Source organism: Bos mutus, chromosome 24 (genome assembly GCF_027580195.1).
Source record: "Bos mutus isolate GX-2022 chromosome 24, NWIPB_WYAK_1.1, whole genome shotgun sequence".
Taxonomy (NCBI): domain Eukaryota; kingdom Metazoa; phylum Chordata; class Mammalia; order Artiodactyla; family Bovidae; genus Bos; species Bos mutus.
The window spans coordinates 32,951,620-32,973,854 of NC_091640.1; the positions used below are offsets into that span (position 1 = coordinate 32,951,620).

The following is a 22,235-nucleotide window of genomic DNA, read 5'->3' on the forward strand; positions in this document are numbered from 1 at the left end:
AGATGTTATTTACATTTAAATTTATCTCTAAAATGACTAAGTCTTGATGTTATTTACATCCCCCCCAGGGCTCCCCCACACCCCAATTGTGATTTTTTATAATTGACCCAACAGTGTGCTGGTAGAAGACAAGGGGAAGCGGCTCTGGCTGAAATTTACTATTTGTCTTAAAGGAATTTTGGCCAATTTCCCCAGACAGGACTTTTCAGTCCCATTCTATCAGAAAGTCAGCAAGAAGACAGTGAACTCAGAAGCAAGGTTACTCTGACAGTCTTTGCCCATCAACATTTTTGCCTTACACAGGAACCCCTGGGAGAATTTACCTTGACACCCAAAGTAATTGCTCTTTTCCAAAGCAAAATATCCATCTTCGCATGTGTCACAGGAATCGCCACCAACATGGGATTTACAATGACAGTCACCATCTAACTGCAGAACAATAAGCAGATGACAAAATTTGGTGAGATTACAGAATTTGCTGGGCTTCCCTGGTGGCTTAGATGGTAAAGAATCTGCCCACAATGCAGGAGACCCAGGTTCAATTCCTGGGTCGAGAAGATCCCGTAAAGAAGGGAATGGCAGTCCACTCCATTATTCTTGCCTGGGAAATCCCATGGACAAAGGAGCCTGGTGGGCTACAGTCCATGGGGTAGCAAAGAGTTGGACACAACTGAGCGACTTTCACTACTTTTTCACAGAATTTGGTAATCTAGATTTCAAACTGGCTTGTTTTGTCCTATGAAGCAGGGTAGCCGGGATCCGAAAACTCCCATGAAGATGGCCACATGCTATACAATTACAGAGATACTAACCCCCTCCTGCAGAAATCCCACAATTAACTGTTACTATATTCTACCAACATCCCAGGAAAAATTGGCCCACATTACCTGCCCACACTCTCCAATTCCGCTCATGGTTCCCGCCACGTGGCATCGGCATTCTGGGAAGAGAAGAGAGCATTCTTGGACCAAGGTTACAGAAAGGCCAGTTCTGCCTCTACAGGACACATTAGTAATAATAGAGGTGCAATGACTTTCCAGCATGCTCCAACAGAATTCCAGTTTGCATCCATCAGGCCTAACACTGGATTGCTTCCTGGGCTCAGCAGAACCCAACAACTGGATCAATACCATCTACCTACAAGAAGTACTGGTTCATTTATGACCACTCATAAATGACAAAAGCTGCACTGTCATGGGATTTTTAACCGATTCTAAGGTCAAGGTTATTACTGATACGCTTACATGAAAATATACCCTATTGAAAAATATTCACTCCACTGAGCTATCTTTACCTTGGTGTTTTTCAGTTCTATCCTGGCTTCCAACTAAACATAAAATGAAAATAAAATGAAACCGGAAAGTGTGGATTATAAAAACAAGGCAGAAAAACCATTTATCAAGCAGCTGCCATCATAAACAACATGATACATATGGAAACAGGATATAAATCCCTTGCTGAGATTTCAAAAATGACAGAAGTTCTGCCAAAAGTTGGGGGGTGAGACATCAAAACATTTATATGGAATTTCAAACAAACTGAATGGATTAAATCAATAGCTCTTTTGTGAGTTGAGTCACTGAGGTAGAGAAAATTAAGAGGAAGTTACAATATATTAAAAACACTGAACACAGGAAACCTTACCTGAGCATCCATCAGGGTTTTCTTTGGCCAGATTCCAATATAATGGTTTGCAGATACTACACGAAGGACTTTCAACATGAAGCTTGCATTGGCAATGGCCCTTTAAAAGAAAATTAATCATCTGACATCTTAGAATGAAGAGGTTCCCAAACAAGCATTCTGAGAAAAGCTGGTCACAGAAATATATTTTGGCCATGAAAAGTAAATTAAGTATATTCAGGGGGAGTGAAAGTACTGGGTTGATTTTAACAATGTGCTAATTGCTTTTGTTTTACTATTTGCTTATTTGTTATACACAGAATCCATATATGTGCTTGAAACAAAATTGGAAAATTCAGAATAAGAAAAAATCATTAGGAGAAAATCTTAATGATTCTTATTTACAACATTGTCATTATCTGTGGATTCTGTTACACCGTGGATATAAATCTAAATGGAAAATATCTGAACATTTAACTTGCTGAGATTCAGTAGAAATTAGATTTATCTGCAAGTGTGTTTATAATATGCAAGAGTCACCTCCTTGCTTAAACATCATCAAGTCCCACAGTGAGGATAGAGAACTTTCTCCTACTTTCCCTCCAGAACCTGGGGTTCCAGCTTTTGCAGGCTCTGAGGCTAAGAAGATAATTTCTAAATTGCTTAGAAAATGAATCAGAATGCCACAGCACTGTGCTTGGAGTAACATCAAGAAGACTACAATTACTCTGTACACAGACAGCTTAATTAAACGTTTACTGGCCTTTGATTTTTTAAATTTTAATTATCTATGTCAGGCTTATATGCAGGTCTCTAGGGAGGTAATGCCTTCAGAGGAACACTAGGACTCTACAATTCTACAAAAGTTTAAATAAACTGTATTCTTTTGGTTTTGACCAAAAGAAATTACAATATCATATATGTACTTTGAAAAAGAGCGATAGCCTCATCAAGCAATTCAGCCTCAGGTCTTATTTTAATTTACTTTGAATTTCAGGAAGCTCACAAATGTGTCAGTCTCAAATAAACATCAGAATAATAGTTAGAACTGCAACGCTTTAACAATCTTCTACTTACCAAACTGGAGTCCACAGTTCCGGCTGGGTCACAGATGTTGCTGGAGCCTGGATATGATAAATAAATAGTTATATGGTATAGAAATGTCTGGGGTTTTAATGTTCATTTGTCCCTTTGTTTTGATGTTTCAAAGTTTTTTTTCTTTAAGTTTGCCTTGTTTTTAAAACTAGTGCATCTATATTTATATTTTTTGATAGATGGGTGGCAAGGTCTTTGCATGTATTCAGTTGACCAAAAAGTTTATTTGCGTTTTTCTATAACATCTTATGGTAAAACCCAAAAGAACTTCTGGACCAACTCAGTAATTCAGAAAAAGACACCTCTAATAGCCTTCATGGTCCTTACTCCCCAAATCACCCTTTTGGTCACCGAACGACTCTCTTCCCTGCCTCCTCCTAAAAGTTCATTTCCAAATGACGAAAAGGAGACTGGGGAAACAAGTCTAGAATTTTGAATATCCTTAGAATTATCCAGAAGAGGGCAGTATTATACAAAGAGATTTTTTTTTTTTTTTTAAATTGTCCAATTTGATGCTGGGCTTCCCTGGTGGCTCAGAAGGTAAAGAATCTGCCTGTAATGTAGGAGACTGGAGTTTGAGGCAAGATCCCCTGGAGAAGGGCATGGCAACCCACTCCAGTGTTCTTGCCTGGAGAATTCCATGGACAGAGGAGCCTGGTGGGCTACAGTCATGGACACGACTGAGTGACTAACACACTAACAATTAGCTGTTATAGAATTTGTAAGTACATTTTTTAGTTAACCAAGACTTACTTCCTTCATTATCACAGCCCCTTTGCTCTCCACCCGTACTAAAATTATGTCTACAATTAATTAATTTCTTGCCTTAGTCAATCTCACCTTACAAGGGGAAGAATCAGACAGATTAGGGTTAAAAGTGAAGCAGTGGCCAGCGGTGGGTCTGGCAGGCTTTGCAGGCTTCTCTGGGAGGCTGGCCACACGCACAAAGTGGAGAGGAGCCCACCCTCCAGCCATCTGCGGTCTTCCCTACCTTGGCAGTGGGGGAAATCAGAGGCGCCCGAGAGACACCTGTCGCACCGCTGTCCCGTGATCCCTGGCCGGCACTCGCACTGTCCAGTGACTGGGCTGCAGGGCGTCTGGTAGGACCCAAGGGCTGAACACTGGCAGGCTGGACGAAAAGACCTCAGTCAGACCCACAGTAGGGGCACCCGGACCTGCGTAAGAGTACGGAGGTGGGGCCCCAAAGACCCAAAGGCAGTTCCAGCATCACCTCTAATCAGACTTAGAACCTGAAACAGATCGCTCTGTTGCTCTAAAAACCAGTTTCCCCTTTTTTAAGTGGGAATAATATTAGCATCTACTTGACAAGAATCCAGTGGGGTAGAACTCCAGGAGAGGGACTAGAGAATTAGTGACATGGTCCTAAGAAACTAAACGTAAGAAAGAAGAAACAGGCCTAGTGCCGCTCAGCCAGCTCACATCAGACAGCTGGACAAGGACTCAGCCCTTCGGCTATCCGGGCCAGCATCCTCCGAGGCCCCACAATCCCTCCATGCCTGTCTGCAGAGATCAGGTCCCTGCCCAAGGGCAGACGACTGAGGAAACGTTCTTGGGCTCTGGGATGGTTTATGCTTGCACGTTGCCTAGGCTGTAGGGCTCAGATGTTGGCTCAACACCAAGTACAGCTGAAAAGGTGCTTTGTTAGATGTGACGAACATTTAAGTCCGCTGACCTCAAGTAAAGCAGGTTACTCTGCACAGTCTGGGTGGGCCTCGTCCCATCAGTTGAAGGCCATATGAGAAGAGCGTGAGGTTCAGGAGGAAGAAGGAATTCCGCCTCCAGACGGCCCGTGGACGCCAGCTGCAGCATCAATTCCCCCCTCCCTCCCTGGGTCTCCAGCCTACTCGTCCGCCCTGAAGATTTTAGATGCACTAGCCCCACAAACACGTGCACTGATTCCTTAAATCTATCTGTATCTACATCTATCTATAGCTATAGATATAGTAGGCCCCTTACATACAAACCCTCAAGTTGCAAGCTTTCAAAGATGCAAACCTGTGTTCCTCCAATGACAGGCAGAAGTGAAACCGCAGCCTGCCCTCCGTCCCCTATTGCTGACGATCCTTCAGCTCTACCATCTCCCACCTCCTCTCCCTCCTCCAGTCAGTAACTCTTCTTGCCTGTTCAGGCGATGCCAGCCCCTGTATGCCAGCCCTTGTACTGTACTACTGTACTTTTCAAGGTACAGTACTATAAGGTTAAAAGTGCTTTCTTTATTTTTCATGGTTGTTTTTTATGTATTCTTGGTGTGAAAAGTATTATAAACCCATTTCAGTACTGTACAGGGGCTTCCTTGGTGGCTCAGATGGTTAAGAATCCACCTGCAATGTGGGAGACCTAGGTTCCATCCCTGGGTTGGGAAGATCCCCTGAGGAGGGCATGGCAACCCACTCCAGTATTCTTGCCTGGAGAATCCCATGGACAGAGGAGCCTGGCGGGGTACAGTCCATGGGGGCACAAAGAGTTGGACACTACTGAGCGACTAAGCATACAGAGTACAGTACTGTATAACCGATTGTGTCAGTGGGGTACCTAGGCTTACTTTGTTGGACGAATGAACGTGCTCTGGGGCTGGAACTCGTTCACAGGTGGGGGATTTACTGTACAGACACACATCCTATGGGTTCTGTCCCTCTGGAGATCCCTGACACAGGTCCTCTCTGCTCTTCTTCCTTTAAGGAAGGGAATGCAGAGAGCAAACACTCATGCTGGCAGTCGGAGCAGCAACAGGAGCCCGGAGCAACAGAGAAGGCAGCTCCAGCCAGCATCACATGGGTGAAATTAACACTGACTCCTCCCAGGACCAGAGGGGTTGTCTAAGGAGCCTCGGAAGATGCAGATACACTCCAGAGGTGAAAACAAAGACACGGCCTTAAACACAGGTACATTATTTTAAATCATGAATGATTCAATCTGGCATCACACTTTGGGTTTCTATCCAGCTTATCGATGAAAGCTGCCAGATCCCAAACTCAAACCCAACACTGGCAGCCTGTTTCTCACTCTTGGAAATACCACAAGGCTCTGCAAATATTTTAAATCTACTCTTTGCTTTGATCCCAGTCCTTCTGAGTTTCTGGAATCTTTTCTTCTCATCTGCTCTTCACTGTGCTTCTGCTTTGAGATACTTTGATTCTCAAAGAGTATTTAAAAATGATGATATTAAATAATACAAGGAATCAGGGAGCCTGTCTGCTGTGCTCCCCTCAAATCTTCCAGCCTCGAGCACAGTCCTGGTCTTTTTTTCTGGTTGTTGTTCACTCGCTCAGTCATGTCTGACTCTTTGCAACCCCATGGACTGCAGCACGCCAGGCTTCCCTGTCCCTCACTGTCTCCTGGAGTTTGCTCAAACTCACATCCGTCGAGTTGATGATGCTATCCAACCATTTCATCCTCTGTTGCTCACTCTCCTCTTTCACCCTCATCAAGAGGCTCTTTAGTTCTTTGCTTTCTCCCATTAGACTGGTATCATCTGCATATCTGAGGTTGTTGATATTTCACCCAACAATCTTGATACCAGCTTGGGATTCACTCAGCCTGATGTGCATTTCACCTGATGTACTCTGCATATAAGTTAAATAAGCAGGGTGACAATATACAGCCTAGACATACTCCTTTCCCAATTTTGGACCAGTCCACTGTTACACGTTCAGTTCTAACTATTGTTTCTTGACCTGCATACAGGGTCCTGGTCTCTATGACATGCCAAATAGATATTTATTAAATGAAGGAATAAGCAACTATTGAAATCCTTTTCCAGATCCACCCCTGTAGTTCAACTGATATGTTTTCTCGTTGAATCTTGCAGCACTGCTGTGTGAGGCACTGTTCTGGGAACACCACCCTCTTCCCTGTCAGTGAATAAACTCACAGAGTGACGACACGTAAATTTCGAGGAAAAGAGAGCTCCTTACTATTTCAGGGGTGCTCTCGATGTTCAGGATTTTGGGAGCTCTTCCTTCTGTTGGAAGAGCAGGCTGGCTCCTTCTCCATCAGAGCCACAAAGTCAGCATTTCAGTTCCATCGTAGTGAACACCCTCCACCTCTCTGGCTAACTGATCAGACCTACAGAAAATCCCAAGGCTTCTTCCAACCGCCTCAATGTTCTAGACAAACACTGAACTGCAAAGCGAAGGGCCAGTTCAAAGCAAAATTGCACAGAACTTGGCCCATCCTTCTGGATTTGGTTTTTCCCCTTGGAAAGGCTGGGAGAGGGCTCTCCCGGGGGCATCCCAGGTCAGAAACCTCCCCCTGCACTGCCACCTGCCATCTGCTGTTGCATCTGGCCTCTTTCCAGGGCCAGTTTGTCTGATTTGTGAGAATACGCTGACATGTAGGAAGAGGTTAGACATGCACTGGCAACATATATATAGAACTTTTCTAAGGAACTACCTATAACCCAAAGACTATGGCAAACTCCAATGGGGACAGTTCAGGTCCCAGGACACTGAGGTTTGGGGGCAGCTCCACTGTGACAGGCTTCAGTGCCAGCCATGGGAGGCCCTAATTTTCTACACTCCCACCCTCCTGGTCTCTGCTCTAAGTGCTGACTAGCGGCTGCTTCAGAGAAGGCAATGGCACCCACTCCAGTACTCTTTTGTCTGGAAAATCCCGTGGGCAGGGGAGCCTGGTAGGCTGCAGTCCATGAGGTCGCTAAGAGTCCAGCACGACTGAGCGACTTCACTTTCACTTTTCACTTTCGTGCATTGGAGAAGGAAATGGCAACCCACTCCAGCGTTCTTGCCTGGAGAATCGCAGGGATGGGGGAGCCTGGTGGGCTGCCATCTATGGGGTCGCACAGAATCTGACACGACTGAAGCGATTTAGCAGCAGCAATAGCAGCTACTTAGCAAATTGCACAAGGGAAAAAGCAGGAGAAGGAAGGAAGAGGAAAAGAAAAATCAAGAAGGAGAAGAAGGAAGGAAGGATGGACAGAGAGGATGAAAAGAGAACAACACCTCCCGCACTCCCCCACCAAAGGACCAAGTGTGCAAAGTGCTGAGCCAGACATCAACACAAACATAAAACTGAAACACACAGAGACGACTCTCGTCATGGCCTCACATCTATGATTTCACTTTCAGCTCCAATCAAGAAAACTGCAAGCACTTCAGTGAATCCAAAATAAAATGAGGAGACAGCCTTGCGCTTAAAGTCTGGAGCAAATTAAGTTAATACAAAACATAAATGCTGGACTGCAGTTGGCAAGAACAATTAGGAAGAGTTTTAGGATTCTTTTTAAGAAAATTTTTAAAAAATTTTAAAGCAATGTTAGAACAAAGCCACACAAACATTCTTTGGCTAGACTATACTGGACCCTCTGATGTAGGGTTTGTGGCTACACTGGTTCGCTTCTAAAATTCCATGGGTCAAGCAACCAACTTCATCTAAGAAAGACTGCAAATTGAAATACTGGGTCAGACCTTGACGCTAGACCAAGTTCAGATTTCAGCATGTCTGGCCTTCAGCCACTGGCTTCAACACTGCCCAAAGGAAAAAAAAATTAAAAGATCACAAAAGCTGTTAGAAAAAGTGAGTACCAGAGAAGGGAGACCATTGGCAACAGAATGTGGGAGCATCCCAAAAGCTTCCAGAGCCTAATGGCTCAAATCTGGAAGAACAAACTCGGCGGCACACCTCTCCACACTGCCAGGAACGAGGCTGCCCTGATCTTTCTCCTCCTGTCTTTTGTCAGACTTCATCTTCACTACTCATAACCTCGCCTGCTCCTAACATAAGCTCCTTTGGGATTGGTCCCTGAAAAGTCAAAGTGTAGTCGCTCAGTCAAGTCTGACTCTTTGTGACCCCATGGACTATAACCTGCCAGGCTCCTCTGTCCATGGGATTCTCCAGGCAAGAATACTGGAGAGGGTAGTCATACCCTTTCTCCAGGGGATCTTCCCAACCCAGGGATTGAACCCAGGTCTCCTGCATTGCAGGCAGATTCTTTACCATCTGATCCACCAGGGAAGCCCAGATTGGCCCCTAGTGGACCTTGAAATGGAAGGTCTCCACCTCGTCTCCCACCTGCTAGTTCTTCTTCACTTTGTCAATGAGACATTCGGGGTCTACAGCTTAAATTAGACATGTAAGCATCCCTACCTCATGCTCTAAAACTTCATTATTTGGGATGTCCTTCCATGGAGAAAATATACCTGCAAGGATGAGGTTACCACCCCAGACCAGAGTCGGCTCAGTACTAAATCTGCCTCTGGGATGATTCGTACAACTCCAACACAAGCATCAGCTGTACTGACGTTTCAACGGGAAACACACTGGGTGTTCCAACTCCTAGTACTGAACTTCTCTGGCGGAAGTCAAGGTACACAAAGTAAAGATACCCCATTCCTTTCCTTACCCTCCCAGCTGCCAGGTGATCCAAATCTCTGGGCGGGGACTGCGGAGGGTTTCTGTGGCCCAAGAGGCCAAGGCTGAGAAGGGGGACAGAGGACAGAGGCCCAGGACCAGGAGGAAAAGCGAGGGCTGGGGATGTGGCATACAGACATCTGTGCATACAGGGAGATCAGCCAGGACTGGGGCTACAGGCTCTTAAAATGAGGTACAGCAGCGGTTCCCAACCTTTCTGGCATCAGGGACCAGTTTCATGGAACAGTCTTCCCACAGGCCAGAGCAGGGGAGGATGGTTTGGGGACGATTCAAGCGTATTACACTTACCATGTCTGTTATTTCTATTATCACTTTGTGATACATAATTAAATGTTGGAGTTAAGATACCTTGAATTAATTTGGGATTTACCTTATGGGTTTGGTTCAAGCCCTTAGTTCAGAAAAGTGGGTAGCCATCATTCCGTTCTCCAGGGGATCTTCCCGACCCAGGGATCGAACCTGAGTCTCCTGCACTGCAGGCAGATTCTTTACTGTCTGAGCCACCAGGGAAGCCTGCAATGGGGGAGGACCCAGGTTCGATCCCTGGATCAGGAAGATACCCCTGGAGAAGGAATGGCAACCCACTCCAGTATTCTTGCCTGGAGAATCCCATGGACAGAGGAGCCTGGAGGGCTACAGTCTATCGGGTCGCAAAGAGTCCGACACGACTGAAGCAACCTAGCACACACTTATCACTGCCCGCACACCTGTTGTTCTTCGGGGCCTGGGCCAGACTCCTCCCTCTCCCTCCCTCCAGCCCCTTCAGTGACTCTTACTAGGATGGGAGACTAAGAGACAAACCCAGTGGAGAAGGAGGAGGCTGCGGTTTTGCGTGTGCTGTCCTCCATCCTGGAATCCCCAGCCTCCTCCCCCATGTCTGCCTGGCAGGTTCCTAAACGCTGTTCAGGTACCACCTCCTCTCCAGAGCCCACAGGCTGACCGCTGGGGAGGAAGAAGGGTAAGGGTGAGAGACAAAATAAGGGCGGCGACATGGCGGGGGTAGGACGGTCACGCGTAACATACACACATGAGCCAGCAGCTCGTTCGCTTAAACGGGAGGCCACACGGTTCTGCCAAAAGGAGCCTCTGAATTTCCTTAGGAGGAAACTTATCTCGGGGGACTGACGGTCACCATGTTCACATTGCTCACTTACCTTGGCAAATAGGGAAGGAGTAGAAACCCGGGAGGCAGGCGTCACACCGAGCGCCCCCCACGCCGGGGCGGCACAGGCACCTCCCTTGGGCATCACAGATTTCAGGGAGAACTCCTTCCAAGTTACAGTCACAGCCTGCGAAGAGGAGCAAAGAGGAAGAGACACTCAGAGGGGCTCTCCATCCTTCATCCCTTTGTGTGTCTCTCCCTTCACCCCAGTGTCTGCCGTGGAAACCCAGATTCTGAGTTCTCTATAGTTTATATCCAGTCCCATCACTTCAAGGCAAATAGATGGGGAAAAAGTGGGCACAATGGCAGATTTTATTTCTGGGGCTCTGAATTCACTGCGGATGGTGACTGCAGCCACGAAATTAAAAGACGCTTCCTCCTTAGAAGGAAAATTATGACAAATCTATACAGTGTACTAAAAAGCAGAGACATCACTTTGCCAACAAACATACATATAGTCAAAGCTATGGTTTTTCCACTAGCCATGGACAGATAGGAGAGTTGAACCATAAAGAAGGATGAGGGCCAAAGGATTGATGCTTTTGAACTGTGGTGTTGGAGAAGACTCTTGAGAGTCCCCTGGACTTCAAGGAGATCAAACTAGTCAACCCTGAATATTCATTGGAAGGACTGATGCTGAAGCTGAAACTCCAATACTTTGGCTATCTGATGTGGAAAGCCAATTCATTGGAAAAGACTGATGCTGGGAAAGATTGAAGGCAAAAGAAGAAGGGGGCAGCAGAAGATGAGACTGTTAGATAGCATCACCAACTCAACAGACATGAATTTAAGCAAACTCTTGGAGACAGTGAAGCACAGGGAAGCCTGGTTTGCTGCAGTTCATGGGGTGGCAAAGAGTTAGACACAACTTAGTGACTGAACAACAAATGGTTTACACACATTCCTAACCCTGAGAAAGACTCATCTTAAAGGGAGTAAGGCATCTCACCAGGAAAGATCAGTGCCATTCAGAAACCTCTAGGGCAGACATTAGTTTACAAAGTATCTATAATCTTTTAGCATCCATGCCCGTGGGAACAATTTTTTCCCCTAAACTGAGCCTTAGTTGGGCTTCCCTGGTGGTTTAGATGGTAAAGAATTCACCTGTAATGCAGGAGACCTGGGTTCGATGCCTGGGTTGGGAAGATCCCCTGGAGGAGGGCATGGCAACCCACTCCAGTATTCTTGCCGGGAGAATCCCCATGGTCAGAGGAGCCTGGCATGCTGCAGTCCACGGGTTTGCAAAGAGTCAGACACAGATGAGCGACTGACCACGCACACACACATAAGCCCTATTTAGTAAAATTTCAACTTAATAGATTCCCACTGAATGACTATCTTGAATTAAACATATTTCCACTTCCATTGTTTAGAAGAAAAGAGATGGACATCCATTCAGCCCTGATCAGAGCCAGATCAGAGGCTCTGGAGGACCTCACCGGGCTCATTTCAAGCCTGCAGGGACCAGCCCTTCCCAGCAGACAGCGAGCTCCTGTCTGTCTCAGGACGTCCACTCTGGCCGGTCGGTCCTCGCGGGCAGCACCCTTTCTGCGTTCCCTCTCATCCTTCAGGTCTCTGTGCGGGAGTCACCACCTCAGCAAGGCCTCCCCCACCCACTCTGTACCCGCAGCTCCCCCATCCCTTGCCCGCTCTCTGCCTTAACTTGGGTTTGTCTCTCACACTTTAATTACTGAAACCACTTACTGGCCTCATGACTGACTTTGACCAGTAGAATAAGGGGAAAGCGCTGTCCTGGGATTTCAGAGCCCAGGTTTTGTAGCTTTGTGGATTTATGACAGGCTTTGTGGCTTCCCTTCTCACGCTCTGGGAACCCTGAGATCGCTGGGGGTGAGGGGGTACTCTGGCTGACCTCCTCGAGGACAAAGGGCCACAGGGAGAGAGACACTGAGCTGTCCCGAGTGGACCTTCCAGCAAGTTCGGCAGAAGGACTGCCCCGCCAAGCCACAAGATCGCAAGAAATAAGTCATGTTGTTTTTAGCCACTAAATTTAGAGGCTAAATAGATAGTGAAAGGCAGCAATAGATGAAGGAAAAACCTACCAGACTAAACACTTAGGGAGAGCTCACCTCAGGACACCTGCTGCCACGTACAGGATGTTTTCATCAAGAAGCATTTCTCAGAAAGACAGGGCTCTTGCTTGACTTTGTTATAGATAGATAGATAATGAGGTCAAGCAAGAGTCCTGTTAAGATAAGCATTTTATAGGTGAGAAAAAAGAGGCTCAGAAAGGTTACTTAACTTGCCCGAGGTCACACAGCCAGAAACGCTGAGTAGGAATGTGAATCCTGGTCAGCCTGGTTTTAAAGCCCCATGCCCTTTATATGATGTGAAGGATACAAGCTGAGAACTGATTTTAAAAGCTGTGTTCAAGGTATGTTCTAGATTAGTATACATATCCAAATCATTCTTGTATTTAAAGTATCTACATTTCTATCAAGAACATTAACATCTACACCTGCAACATGGTCCCTCGAGGCAGTCCCTAAGGTTGATCAAAGATTTGACTGGGTCACTCCTACTTCTCAAGGAAGAGAAGCCTCGTGCACTTTGGAAAGATTTTCTACAAGGGTTAAAAATAGTAGATAATCTGAAGAGCTAGCTAAATCCCACTCCTTCCCTTTGCCCTTTTTCATGTAAAAGCTTGGTAACAGAGTTGTAGAATTATTATTATTATTTACAATAATGAATAAAAAAAGATCTGGGTAAATCAGAACAATTCTACAGTCTTTGTATCATCTCTAACTTGCTCATACTTCAATCGAACAGTCACCTAACTTGACAAAAGAGGCACTAAATGTGTCCAAGGGTATAATTCATCACAAGAGAAGCCTTGGAACTCAGGCTGGCATGAGCACCACCCTGTCTGTCCATCACAGCTGCCACACGAGGCCCCAGTGCCACAGCCCCAGAGGCTGAGACCACCACAGTGAAATGCAGAGGTTTACTGTCAACTACAGTCTTGGTGATAAACCAGGCATTGGAATTCAGTAAGAAACTTGAACTTGACATTGGCATTGAAGTCCAAGGAATCTAGATTTACTACCATCTGTAAACAGAAAAAAAGCATTGAGTACCTATGCATTGCTAAATTTCTGTTTCTGAAATTTACTTTTTAACTTAGGTGTGCTTTTTGTAGTGCAGTGGTTATCATGTTCTCCTGACACCTTTTAAGATATCTGGCAAATACTCCCACACAGTGCAGGAACCAGAGATTTCTGAGGCCCCTCGCTTCTCCTCCACCCTCACCTCCCACCTCCTCATCAGGTCGTCGTGCCTGTATCTTAGGAAGGTAGCTGGAATCCTCCCCTCCTTCCAGAGTTCCAGAGCCTTCCTGCTGCCAGAGCCCATGCAGCTCTTTTGCATAAACTAAAAAAAGGTGTCTCAAGATGCTTTCCTATCACTTGCTATAAAATCATCACCATAACATCTTATGGAAAACTCCAAATGATGTTTAGGCCACCTCAATATATACAAATCTGTAATGTTCTCAAGGCTTTCTCCTGGTCCCAGGAAGCCCTTCTAGAACTCTATCTTTTTCTTTCCTTCTTTCCTTCCTCCATTCTTCTTCCCATCCTTCCCATGTACCTTCCTATTTTCCTTCCCTCCCTTTTGTAAGAAGCTATAAGGATGACCCTCGGGTCTGTTCCTATTGTTCCGTGTTCTTGCCTGGTGGCTTAGATGGTAAAGAATCTGCCTGCAATGTAGGAGATGCAGGCTCAATCCTTGGGTCGGGAAGATCCCCTAGAGAAGGAAATGGCAACCTACTCAGTGTTCTTGCCTGGGAAACCCCATAGACAGAGTAGCCTGGCGGGCTGCAGTCCATGGGGTTGTAGGAGTCGGACATGACTCAGCGACAAAACCACCACCACCTTGCCAGGTCATAGGATTAACTCCTGCTGTTGTAACTGTTTGCCGGTGTGTCTCCTGCAGGCCTGGGGGCTTCCAGGGAGCAGGGACTGTGAACTAGCAGCTGCCTCAGCCATGCCTGGTACCGAGGAGGCACTTAATAAGAGTCCAATGAATGGAGAATATGCTAAATATTCAAGACTCCAGTTCTCTTTGATAAACACCATTCCTTAAATTCTGTTTTACTGGCATCTACAGAGAGCCGCCAAACTAAGATATCAGAATTCACCTGTCTCTCTCTAAGCCGTATCTGGCCTGTCTCCATGCCAACAGTGGCTGCCCCACCCTGCCAGGCAGGTTAAAATGCCCAGCCTGGGGAGGGACAGAGCGCAAAGGCATGCCCCAGCAGGCTGTCACCCCCAACTCTCAGAGTTCTCTTCATTAGCACAGACCCGCCCACACTGACTCACCAGTTGGCAAGGGCAAGTAGCTCCTCTGGAGAAGGAAATGGCAACTCACTCCAGTGTTCTTGCCTGGAGAATCCCATGGACAGAGGAGCCTGGCAGGCTACAGTCCATGGGGTCACAAAGAGTCGGACACAACTTGGCAACTAAACAACAATCACGACTAGCTCCTTACAAAGTGATCAGGGGAATCAAAACCTTTTCACGGGGTCAACGAAGCTCTAGGCAGACATGTCCTCCAACCAAATGGGCTGCTCTACAAACCCATCCCAAGATGGCATCACTCTCCTAAAGTAAGCACTTAGAGTCTTTCTGCAGCTGCTGATTTTGCTCTTTACCACTCTTCATTTGAACTTGGAGGAATAAAAGAGTACCCACAAGCCAGTGTCCCTCTAGAGTGAATGGTTCGTGTATCCTTTCATTTTCAAAAAGAGCCCTTGAAGATGTGTCTACTAAACGTGAACTTTCTAAAAATAAATGCCAAGTGGTTATAAATGATCACTTGGACCCAGAAAATCCCAATAATATCCAGGGTCGCGTAAAGCTAAAAACATTCTGGCCTGCAAAACGGTTCTGTCGTTTCACTTCAAGTCTCCTTTGTTTCAAGTGTCTGGAACTGAGCCTATGGAATTTCTAGAACAGGACTTCTCGATCTGGGCTGCACACTGGAATCTCCTAGGAAAACATCATTGCCTGGGTGTGGAATCCCAAACTCGAAAGATGCTGATAGAGCCCCAGGATCTGTAAACTAAGGCCTGAGGGCCAGATCCTTTTGTTTTAGTAAACAAAGTTCTACTGGGACACAGCCAAGCTCATTCATTCGTGTATTGTCTATTCTTTTCATGTTACAACAGCAGAGTTGAGTACACGCAACTTTGCCTACAAAGCTGAAAATATTTACTATATCTTTATAGGAAAGTCTGCCAACCATGAAATACAAATTTCTTCTAACCAGAGCAGTGGTTCTTAACAAGAGACATACACCAGAATCATCTAGAAAATACATTCAAAATACCAGCCTGAACTTCACCCCTGGAAATCTTCCCAGGTGGCACTAGTGAAACCCGCCTGCCAATGCAGGAGACATAAGAGAAGCTGGTTCGATCCCTGGGTCGGGAAGATCCCCTGGAGGAGGGCATGGCAACCCACTCCAGTATTCTTACCTGGAGAATCCCATGGACAGAGGGGCCTGGTGGGTTACGGTCCACGGGGTCACAAAGAGTCGGAAAGGACTGAAATGACTTAGCACGCATGCAAGAGACAGGCCAGAATCATCTAGAAAATCTGTTCAAAACACCAGGCTGAACTTCACCCTGGAAATCTAGATTTAAGATCTGAGGGTGAAACACAGGCATTTAGATTTTGTAACAGCAGGTTCTTAAACACAGCTCTAAGAAACACTGAGAAGACATTAAAGCATCAATAGGCCTCAATGAACTAAAATCCTCAGGGATGGGGGAGACCTGGTATCATCCAGTATTGTATATCTCTTGGCAGCTGAGATGTTCGTGCTCCTAAGGTTCACTGCCAGAGGTCAGGCCCCAAACTGGGTGTTTTTAAAGTGCATTAGTAGAAAATCAAATTGAACGGGATCTCTCTGCTTTCAAATTCCCAAATAAATCTAACTGCACTAAGTGGAATTTCTTTTCCTCAAGGCTGTGTTCTGAGGCTTCCCCAATATTTTGTAACAGAAGAACTTTCCTTCAAATTCAATTAAATTTCCTTCCATAACTCACCACAGGCCTATCTGGGGAGAAAAGGAAACAGAATAACAAAGGGTTACTGGAAACAGACCAGAAACAGAGTATCTAAAACATGCTTGTGGAAGGAGACCAGAGATGTGTATGGTAATCCAGGCTCAAAAGGTGAGCCCCATTCTAATCAAACGGAAAACATTTAAGGAAACACTTGCTGTACTGACTATGGGTAGAATACCATGCCGTGGGGATCAGAAGGTAAGTCAAGCACAGGTACTGTCCCCAAGTGACCAAGTGTGTGCACGCATGTGTGCTCAGTTGCTTCAGTTGTGTCTGACTCTTTGCAACCCCATGGACTGTAGCCCGCCAGGATCCTCTGTCCATGGGATTTCCCAGGCAAGAATACTGGAGTGGGTTGCCATTTCTTCCTCCAGGGGATCTTCCTGACCCAGAGATTGAACCCACATCTTCTGTGTCTTCTGTATTGCAGATGGATTCAGTTCAGTTCAGTCGCTCAGTTGTGTCCAGCTCTTTGCGACCCCATGAATCGCAGCACGTCAGGCCTCCCTGTCCATCACCAACTCCCGGAGTTCACCCAAACTCATGTCCGTCGAGTCGGTGATGCCATCCAGCCATCTCATCCTCTGTCGTCCCCTTCTCCTCCTGCCCCCAATCCCTCCCAGAATCAGTCTTTTCCAATGAGTCAACTTTTTGCATGAGGTGGCCAAAGTACTGGAGTTTCAGCTTTAGCATCATTCCTTCCAAAGAACACCCAGGACTGATCTCCTTTAGAATGGACTGGTTAGAACTTCTTGCAGTCCAAGGGACTCTCGAGAGTCTTCTCCAACACCACAGTTCAAAAGCATCAATTCTTTGGTGCTCAGCTTTCTTCACAGTCCAACTCTCACATCCATACATGACCACTGGAAAAACCATAGCCTTGACTAGATGGACCTTTGTTGGCAAAGTAAGCAGATGGATTACTTCTCTTTAGATAAATCAGTACCTTTTTGTGATCCTTTTAATGAGATTAAATGAACAGAAATCTGGCCAACCTTTATTATAGGGAGTCAGTAACTTCAAATATCCCCAAAGTAACCTTGAATCTGTGAGATCCATCACCTGCGTTTGGAAATTCTTAACTGAAGTATTTTACACCAATAATATGAGACACAGCCTGAAGGATGCGTAAGTTCCCCATTGTGAATGATTCCCATTTAAAAGGAGCACCTTGTACAAGACACAACCCTGCATATTAACCATCTAACACGTTTGTGATTTTGCTTGTTTATATGTTAAATATGTTACTTTATGAGTTGCCCACACCCTACCCCCAACTAAAATATAAGTTGTATAAGCTGTAGGACAGCTGGGAAATTTATTTCACTGCTAAGTCCCCTGCAGCCAGAACAGTGTCAGACACATAGTAGGTGCTCACCAAACACGTGCAGAATCAGGGATTACGTAGGCAGAGCACCTCTCCACCCCAAAGCCTGCTTCCGCACACCAGGCCACTCTCTTCCCTGAGCACTTTTCTGGCTGCAGCAGCTCCTTGGCCCCCCTGCAGGCCAGGTCCGGAGAGTTAATGCCCCAGAGGCAGCCCTCCCCACCCAGCAGGTGACTGAAGTTCTCCATTCAGCTGGGGGAATGCTGAGCAAGTTCTCTGCTGTCTCCCAGAGCTGCCAAGAGGGCTACAGCTCCAGGAACTACCGCAGGACCAAGCTTGCTAAGGCAACTTCAAAAAGGCCCCCTTCAGTCTCAGACTCACTCCCTTACTGATGCTTCTTGGGGTGACTTCCCAAACGAACTGCTTGCATTCAGTCCCTTTCTCAAAGTCCCTTCATGGAGAATCAAGACAGACGGCAGGCAGCTGACTGTCACTGAAGTTTTCTGAGCAAACTGGAGACAGACAATCCAAATGGCTTAGTCCCCTTCATCAGGCAGTGCCTTTGCAAAGCACAGACAGGATTAGAGGTTGAAGGGGCAGGGGGGTGAAGAGTCCAAATGCAACACACCCACAAGGCACCACCAAGCTCCCGTAAGAATGATTTGAACTTGGACATAGCCATGTGTGTAGAAGAAGGAAAGGAATATGGAGAACATTTTTACTGAAGTTAAACCAAGTGAGAAATTACTTGCCTTTTATTATATCTCCAGCTACTGGATCCTCTGGACTTGGAGTAGAAATAGGAAGGATGGGAATTCCTAGAAAAATAGTTTATTGAAAAATACAGAGAAAAATTAAGGACACAGCATAGTAAAACAGTAAATGCAGTAACTAGGAAGATGCCCACTCCAATGTAGTGAAAGCAGTGTGTGAAAACCAACTGGGGAAAAAAAAAAAAAGGAAATATTGCTACACTTAAAAATGTAGCATCTAGAACCAGGAAGGTCAGACATGAGTGTGATGTGCATACTAATGAACAGAAATGGATATTCTGTGCTCACAATGGCTAAGTCCCAGTCAACTAGGGCTGAACTGGACTTCTTTACTATCTTTTTAAAAACTTAATTAACTAACTTTGGCTGCAATGGGTTTTCATTGCTGTGCATGGGTTTCTCATTGCAGTGGCTTCTCTTGTTGCAAAGCACGGGCTCTAGGCTTGTGGGCTTCGTAGTTGTGTTGCACGGGCCGAGCTGCCCCAAGGCACGTGGAATCTTCCTGGAGCAGGAATCGAACCTGTGTCCTCTGCACTAGCAGATGGATTCTTAACCACTGGGCCACCAGAGAAGTCCCTTTAGTATCTTTTTTTGTTCTTTAATGTAAAATTGAGACTAGTTTTAAAAAAATGCTTCCTTACAAGTTTTTACTCTAAAACTTTGCTTATGAAAATACAATTTCTGCTCAGCTTCTCTCCAATAATTAAGGATTCTAAATTGACTAAGTCCTGATTCAGTGTTACTATGTTTGGGCTTAAAAGTCAGCTCCTTTAACTCTAAGATGGTTATATAATTTGTCCTCCAAAATGGGACACTCGACAGTGGAAGTGGATCCTCATTGAACAGTGACCCTGAAACTAGTGAACGTAGTTTTGGCCAACCCAATACAGCCTTCCTGGCCCTATTTCTGTCCCCCTCTCTTTCCCCGCCCCACCTGCCACGCCCTCAGGGGTCGATGCACAAAGCCCAGGTAAGCGCCAAGAAGCCAGGCCTCCCCTTCTACCACCAGGACTTACTGGAGCAAACTGGGAAATGATAGTAGCCGGCCGCACACTCCTCACAGTGGTCTCCGCGGAAGTTGGGCCTGCAGGTGCAGCGGCCGGAGCCCTGCTCACAGTCCTCCGCATGCTCCGGGTGGCAGCTGCAGGCTAAGAGAAACCCCAGTTTTAGAGGGTCCGTCCTTCATTGCACCTCTTAAGGCCAATATTTCCTAATGTCCTTATTACTGGGTTGGTTGAAAAGGTCATTTGGGTATTTTCATAAGGTGCTACGAAAAAACCCAAACTAACTTTTCGGCCAATCCAGTCCTTCATCACTGATCCACGTGTGTTCCTGAAAGGCCATTGCTTTCCACTTCATACCTGGTGGATGGTTTGCAGTGACCCAACCCCGTGGCCCTCAGAAATAGGCTTTAATGAGCAGTTACACTTGGAAGGCCTCCAGGATGTGGTTTATGATGTGAGCACCACCCAGCCACCATGCAAGAGGCAAAAGGCACTGTCCCCCCATTGGAGGGGCTGGGTGGGCAGAGCCTCTCCTGGCTATGAGCCAGGTGCCAATGTCCAGAGTGCTCCTCGTTACACAGCTGTATTGTGGACATGAGTGTGAGATGTCTAGACACTGATATATAATCCGTGGACAGCACAGCAAGATCATGTCCATAATCCAAATGTTAGAATCAAATGATAAGACTTACTGAAGGCAGTTTTTCTGACCTACATGATGGTCAGGTTTGCACTCCAGAGGGACAGACTTGGGCTGTAAAATGCTTGGTAACGCCCTCACTTCCCCTGACCTGGCCAAAGTCCTCACCTTGGGCAACAAAAATACCGTCACAGCTCAGCTGAGTCCCTGTGCAGTGAGGACCCAGGAGGCTGCAGAAGTCATGAGCACCAAGCATCCCCCAAGCCTGGCCTCTCCTGAGGTCCTTTGTTTAATTTGTTATTATTCATGTGTCCAGTGGATTCTTAATGCTATGCCTCTAATACCTCCAGGAGACCATCTCAGCGACAAAGAAAGAAACTAGAGAAGTGATGGAAAACTGAGGTTCCTAATAAGGCAAGACTATATTCACAATGTCCCGTTTTCCTTAGCCAAGGCCTCTTTTTTGTGAACACAAGAAAAATGATGGGCATACTTCATGGGATGATGTGGAAGATCGAGGGAAAACAGAGACCCACTTTTAACAACGATGATGCCCTCAAACCTTAGTGATACAATGAATGAATCTGGGGGGAAGGTGGGCACGGAAGTCAACTTTAGGAATGGAATTGTTTTCTAACTGCAATAGCCAGAGAACATAAAGGAGTAAAATAACTTTCACATGCTGAATAAAGTCCATAATCTGCTCTATGGCTGATGATTGCACAGGAGGAAAAAGTGGTGTTTTTCTGCACAATGGAAGCGGTAGGTTACAGCAGCACTGACAGATATGAGCAATATCCTAGCCTACTAGTTAGTGGTTCTGTCACCTTGGCCTAAATACTCAACTACTAAGACCCTTCGATTTCTCTACATCTAAAAAGGAGACTAATAATACATTAACTTTGTTGTGAGAAAAGAAATTTGTGAAATTATTCAGGCATTGCCTTGTATATAGCAAGGGCTCAATGAATCATAACTATTTTGAATATTATGACTATTCGTAAATCCTTATGAAATCATTGCTATGTGTCTTATGCTAATTCTGATGAAATCTGAAATTACTGGAGATCACAGAAACATGCCAAAACAACAGAAAACATTTGTTGCAGGCCTAGTATGGGACAGGCCCAAGTCTCAGTATTCTCCCAGGTAGTTTTTTTGGTGTGTTTCTTTTCAAAAAGAAATTATTTTATTCTTACTATTGTTATTTAATTTATTTTGTGTGCGTGTGGCCATGCTACGGGGCATGCAGGATCATAGTTCCCTGACCAGGGATCAAATCCATGATCCCTGCACTGGAAGCATAGTCTTAATCGCTAGACTGCCATTGGTTTTGATGACAATTCACTTAATCTTAGAGACTAGATTATCATTTCCATTTATATAGAAGAAATCTGATTCTCAGAGAGACATGTAACTGAGGTCATACAGTAAGGAGTAGAACCAATAACATGAAGAGAGAGAGAAAACAAAAGGAATTATTAGCCAATCGTAATTTAGCCCAATGATCTCCCTGAAGTCTAGTTCAGTTCAGTTCAGTTCAGTTGCTCAGTCGTGTCCAACTCTTTGCGACCCCATGAATCGCAGCACGCCAGGCCTCCCTGTCCATCACCAACTCCTGGAGTTCACCCAGACTCACGTCCATCGAGTCAGTGATGCCATCCAGCCATCTCATCCTCTGTCGTCCTCTTCTCCTCCTGCCCCCAATCCCTCCCAGCATCAGAGTCTTTTTCAATAAGTCAACTCTTCGCATGAGGTGGCCAAAGTCTAAGACACACCAAATTGGAATGAAACTTACGAATGCAGCCATCGGGGCATGGACCGGAATGCCATAAGGGCGGTAATAGCCCTTAGCACACTTCTCACAGTTTACACCCGCTGTGTTATGCTAGAAAGAAACAAAAGGAACTTAGAGGGAAGAATACAGGAGAAGCCCTTATTTTGTGCTATTCATCCTGAGAAATAATTCTGTCATACACAACTGTAATGTTAAAATCACTGAAGAAAAAAAAAGCACAGATCTTGACCTTGAGTCTCCAAGATTTATCATAGGACACTGGCTTGAACTTGGCTCTGGAATTTTTTCCCATTGGAAGAGGAAATGAGACCACGAAC

At 45.7% G+C, this 22,235-nt stretch overlaps 1 protein-coding gene across 1 annotated transcript in view; it reads right to left on the bottom strand.

Annotated features, from left to right (window-relative positions):
- LAMA3 (laminin subunit alpha 3) overlaps positions 1-22,235 on the bottom strand; it is a 259,483-nt gene that overhangs the window by 154,291 nt on the left and 82,957 nt on the right. Inside the window, 10 exon segments of the mRNA XM_014479149.2 lie at positions 324-429; positions 888-940; positions 1,645-1,744; positions 2,701-2,747; positions 3,710-3,847; positions 10,281-10,415; positions 18,456-18,521; positions 19,493-19,624; positions 21,919-21,939; positions 21,942-22,008. Coding sequence (XP_014334635.2) covers positions 324-429; positions 888-940; positions 1,645-1,744; positions 2,701-2,747; positions 3,710-3,847; positions 10,281-10,415; positions 18,456-18,521; positions 19,493-19,624; positions 21,919-21,939; positions 21,942-22,008 — 865 coding nt within the window.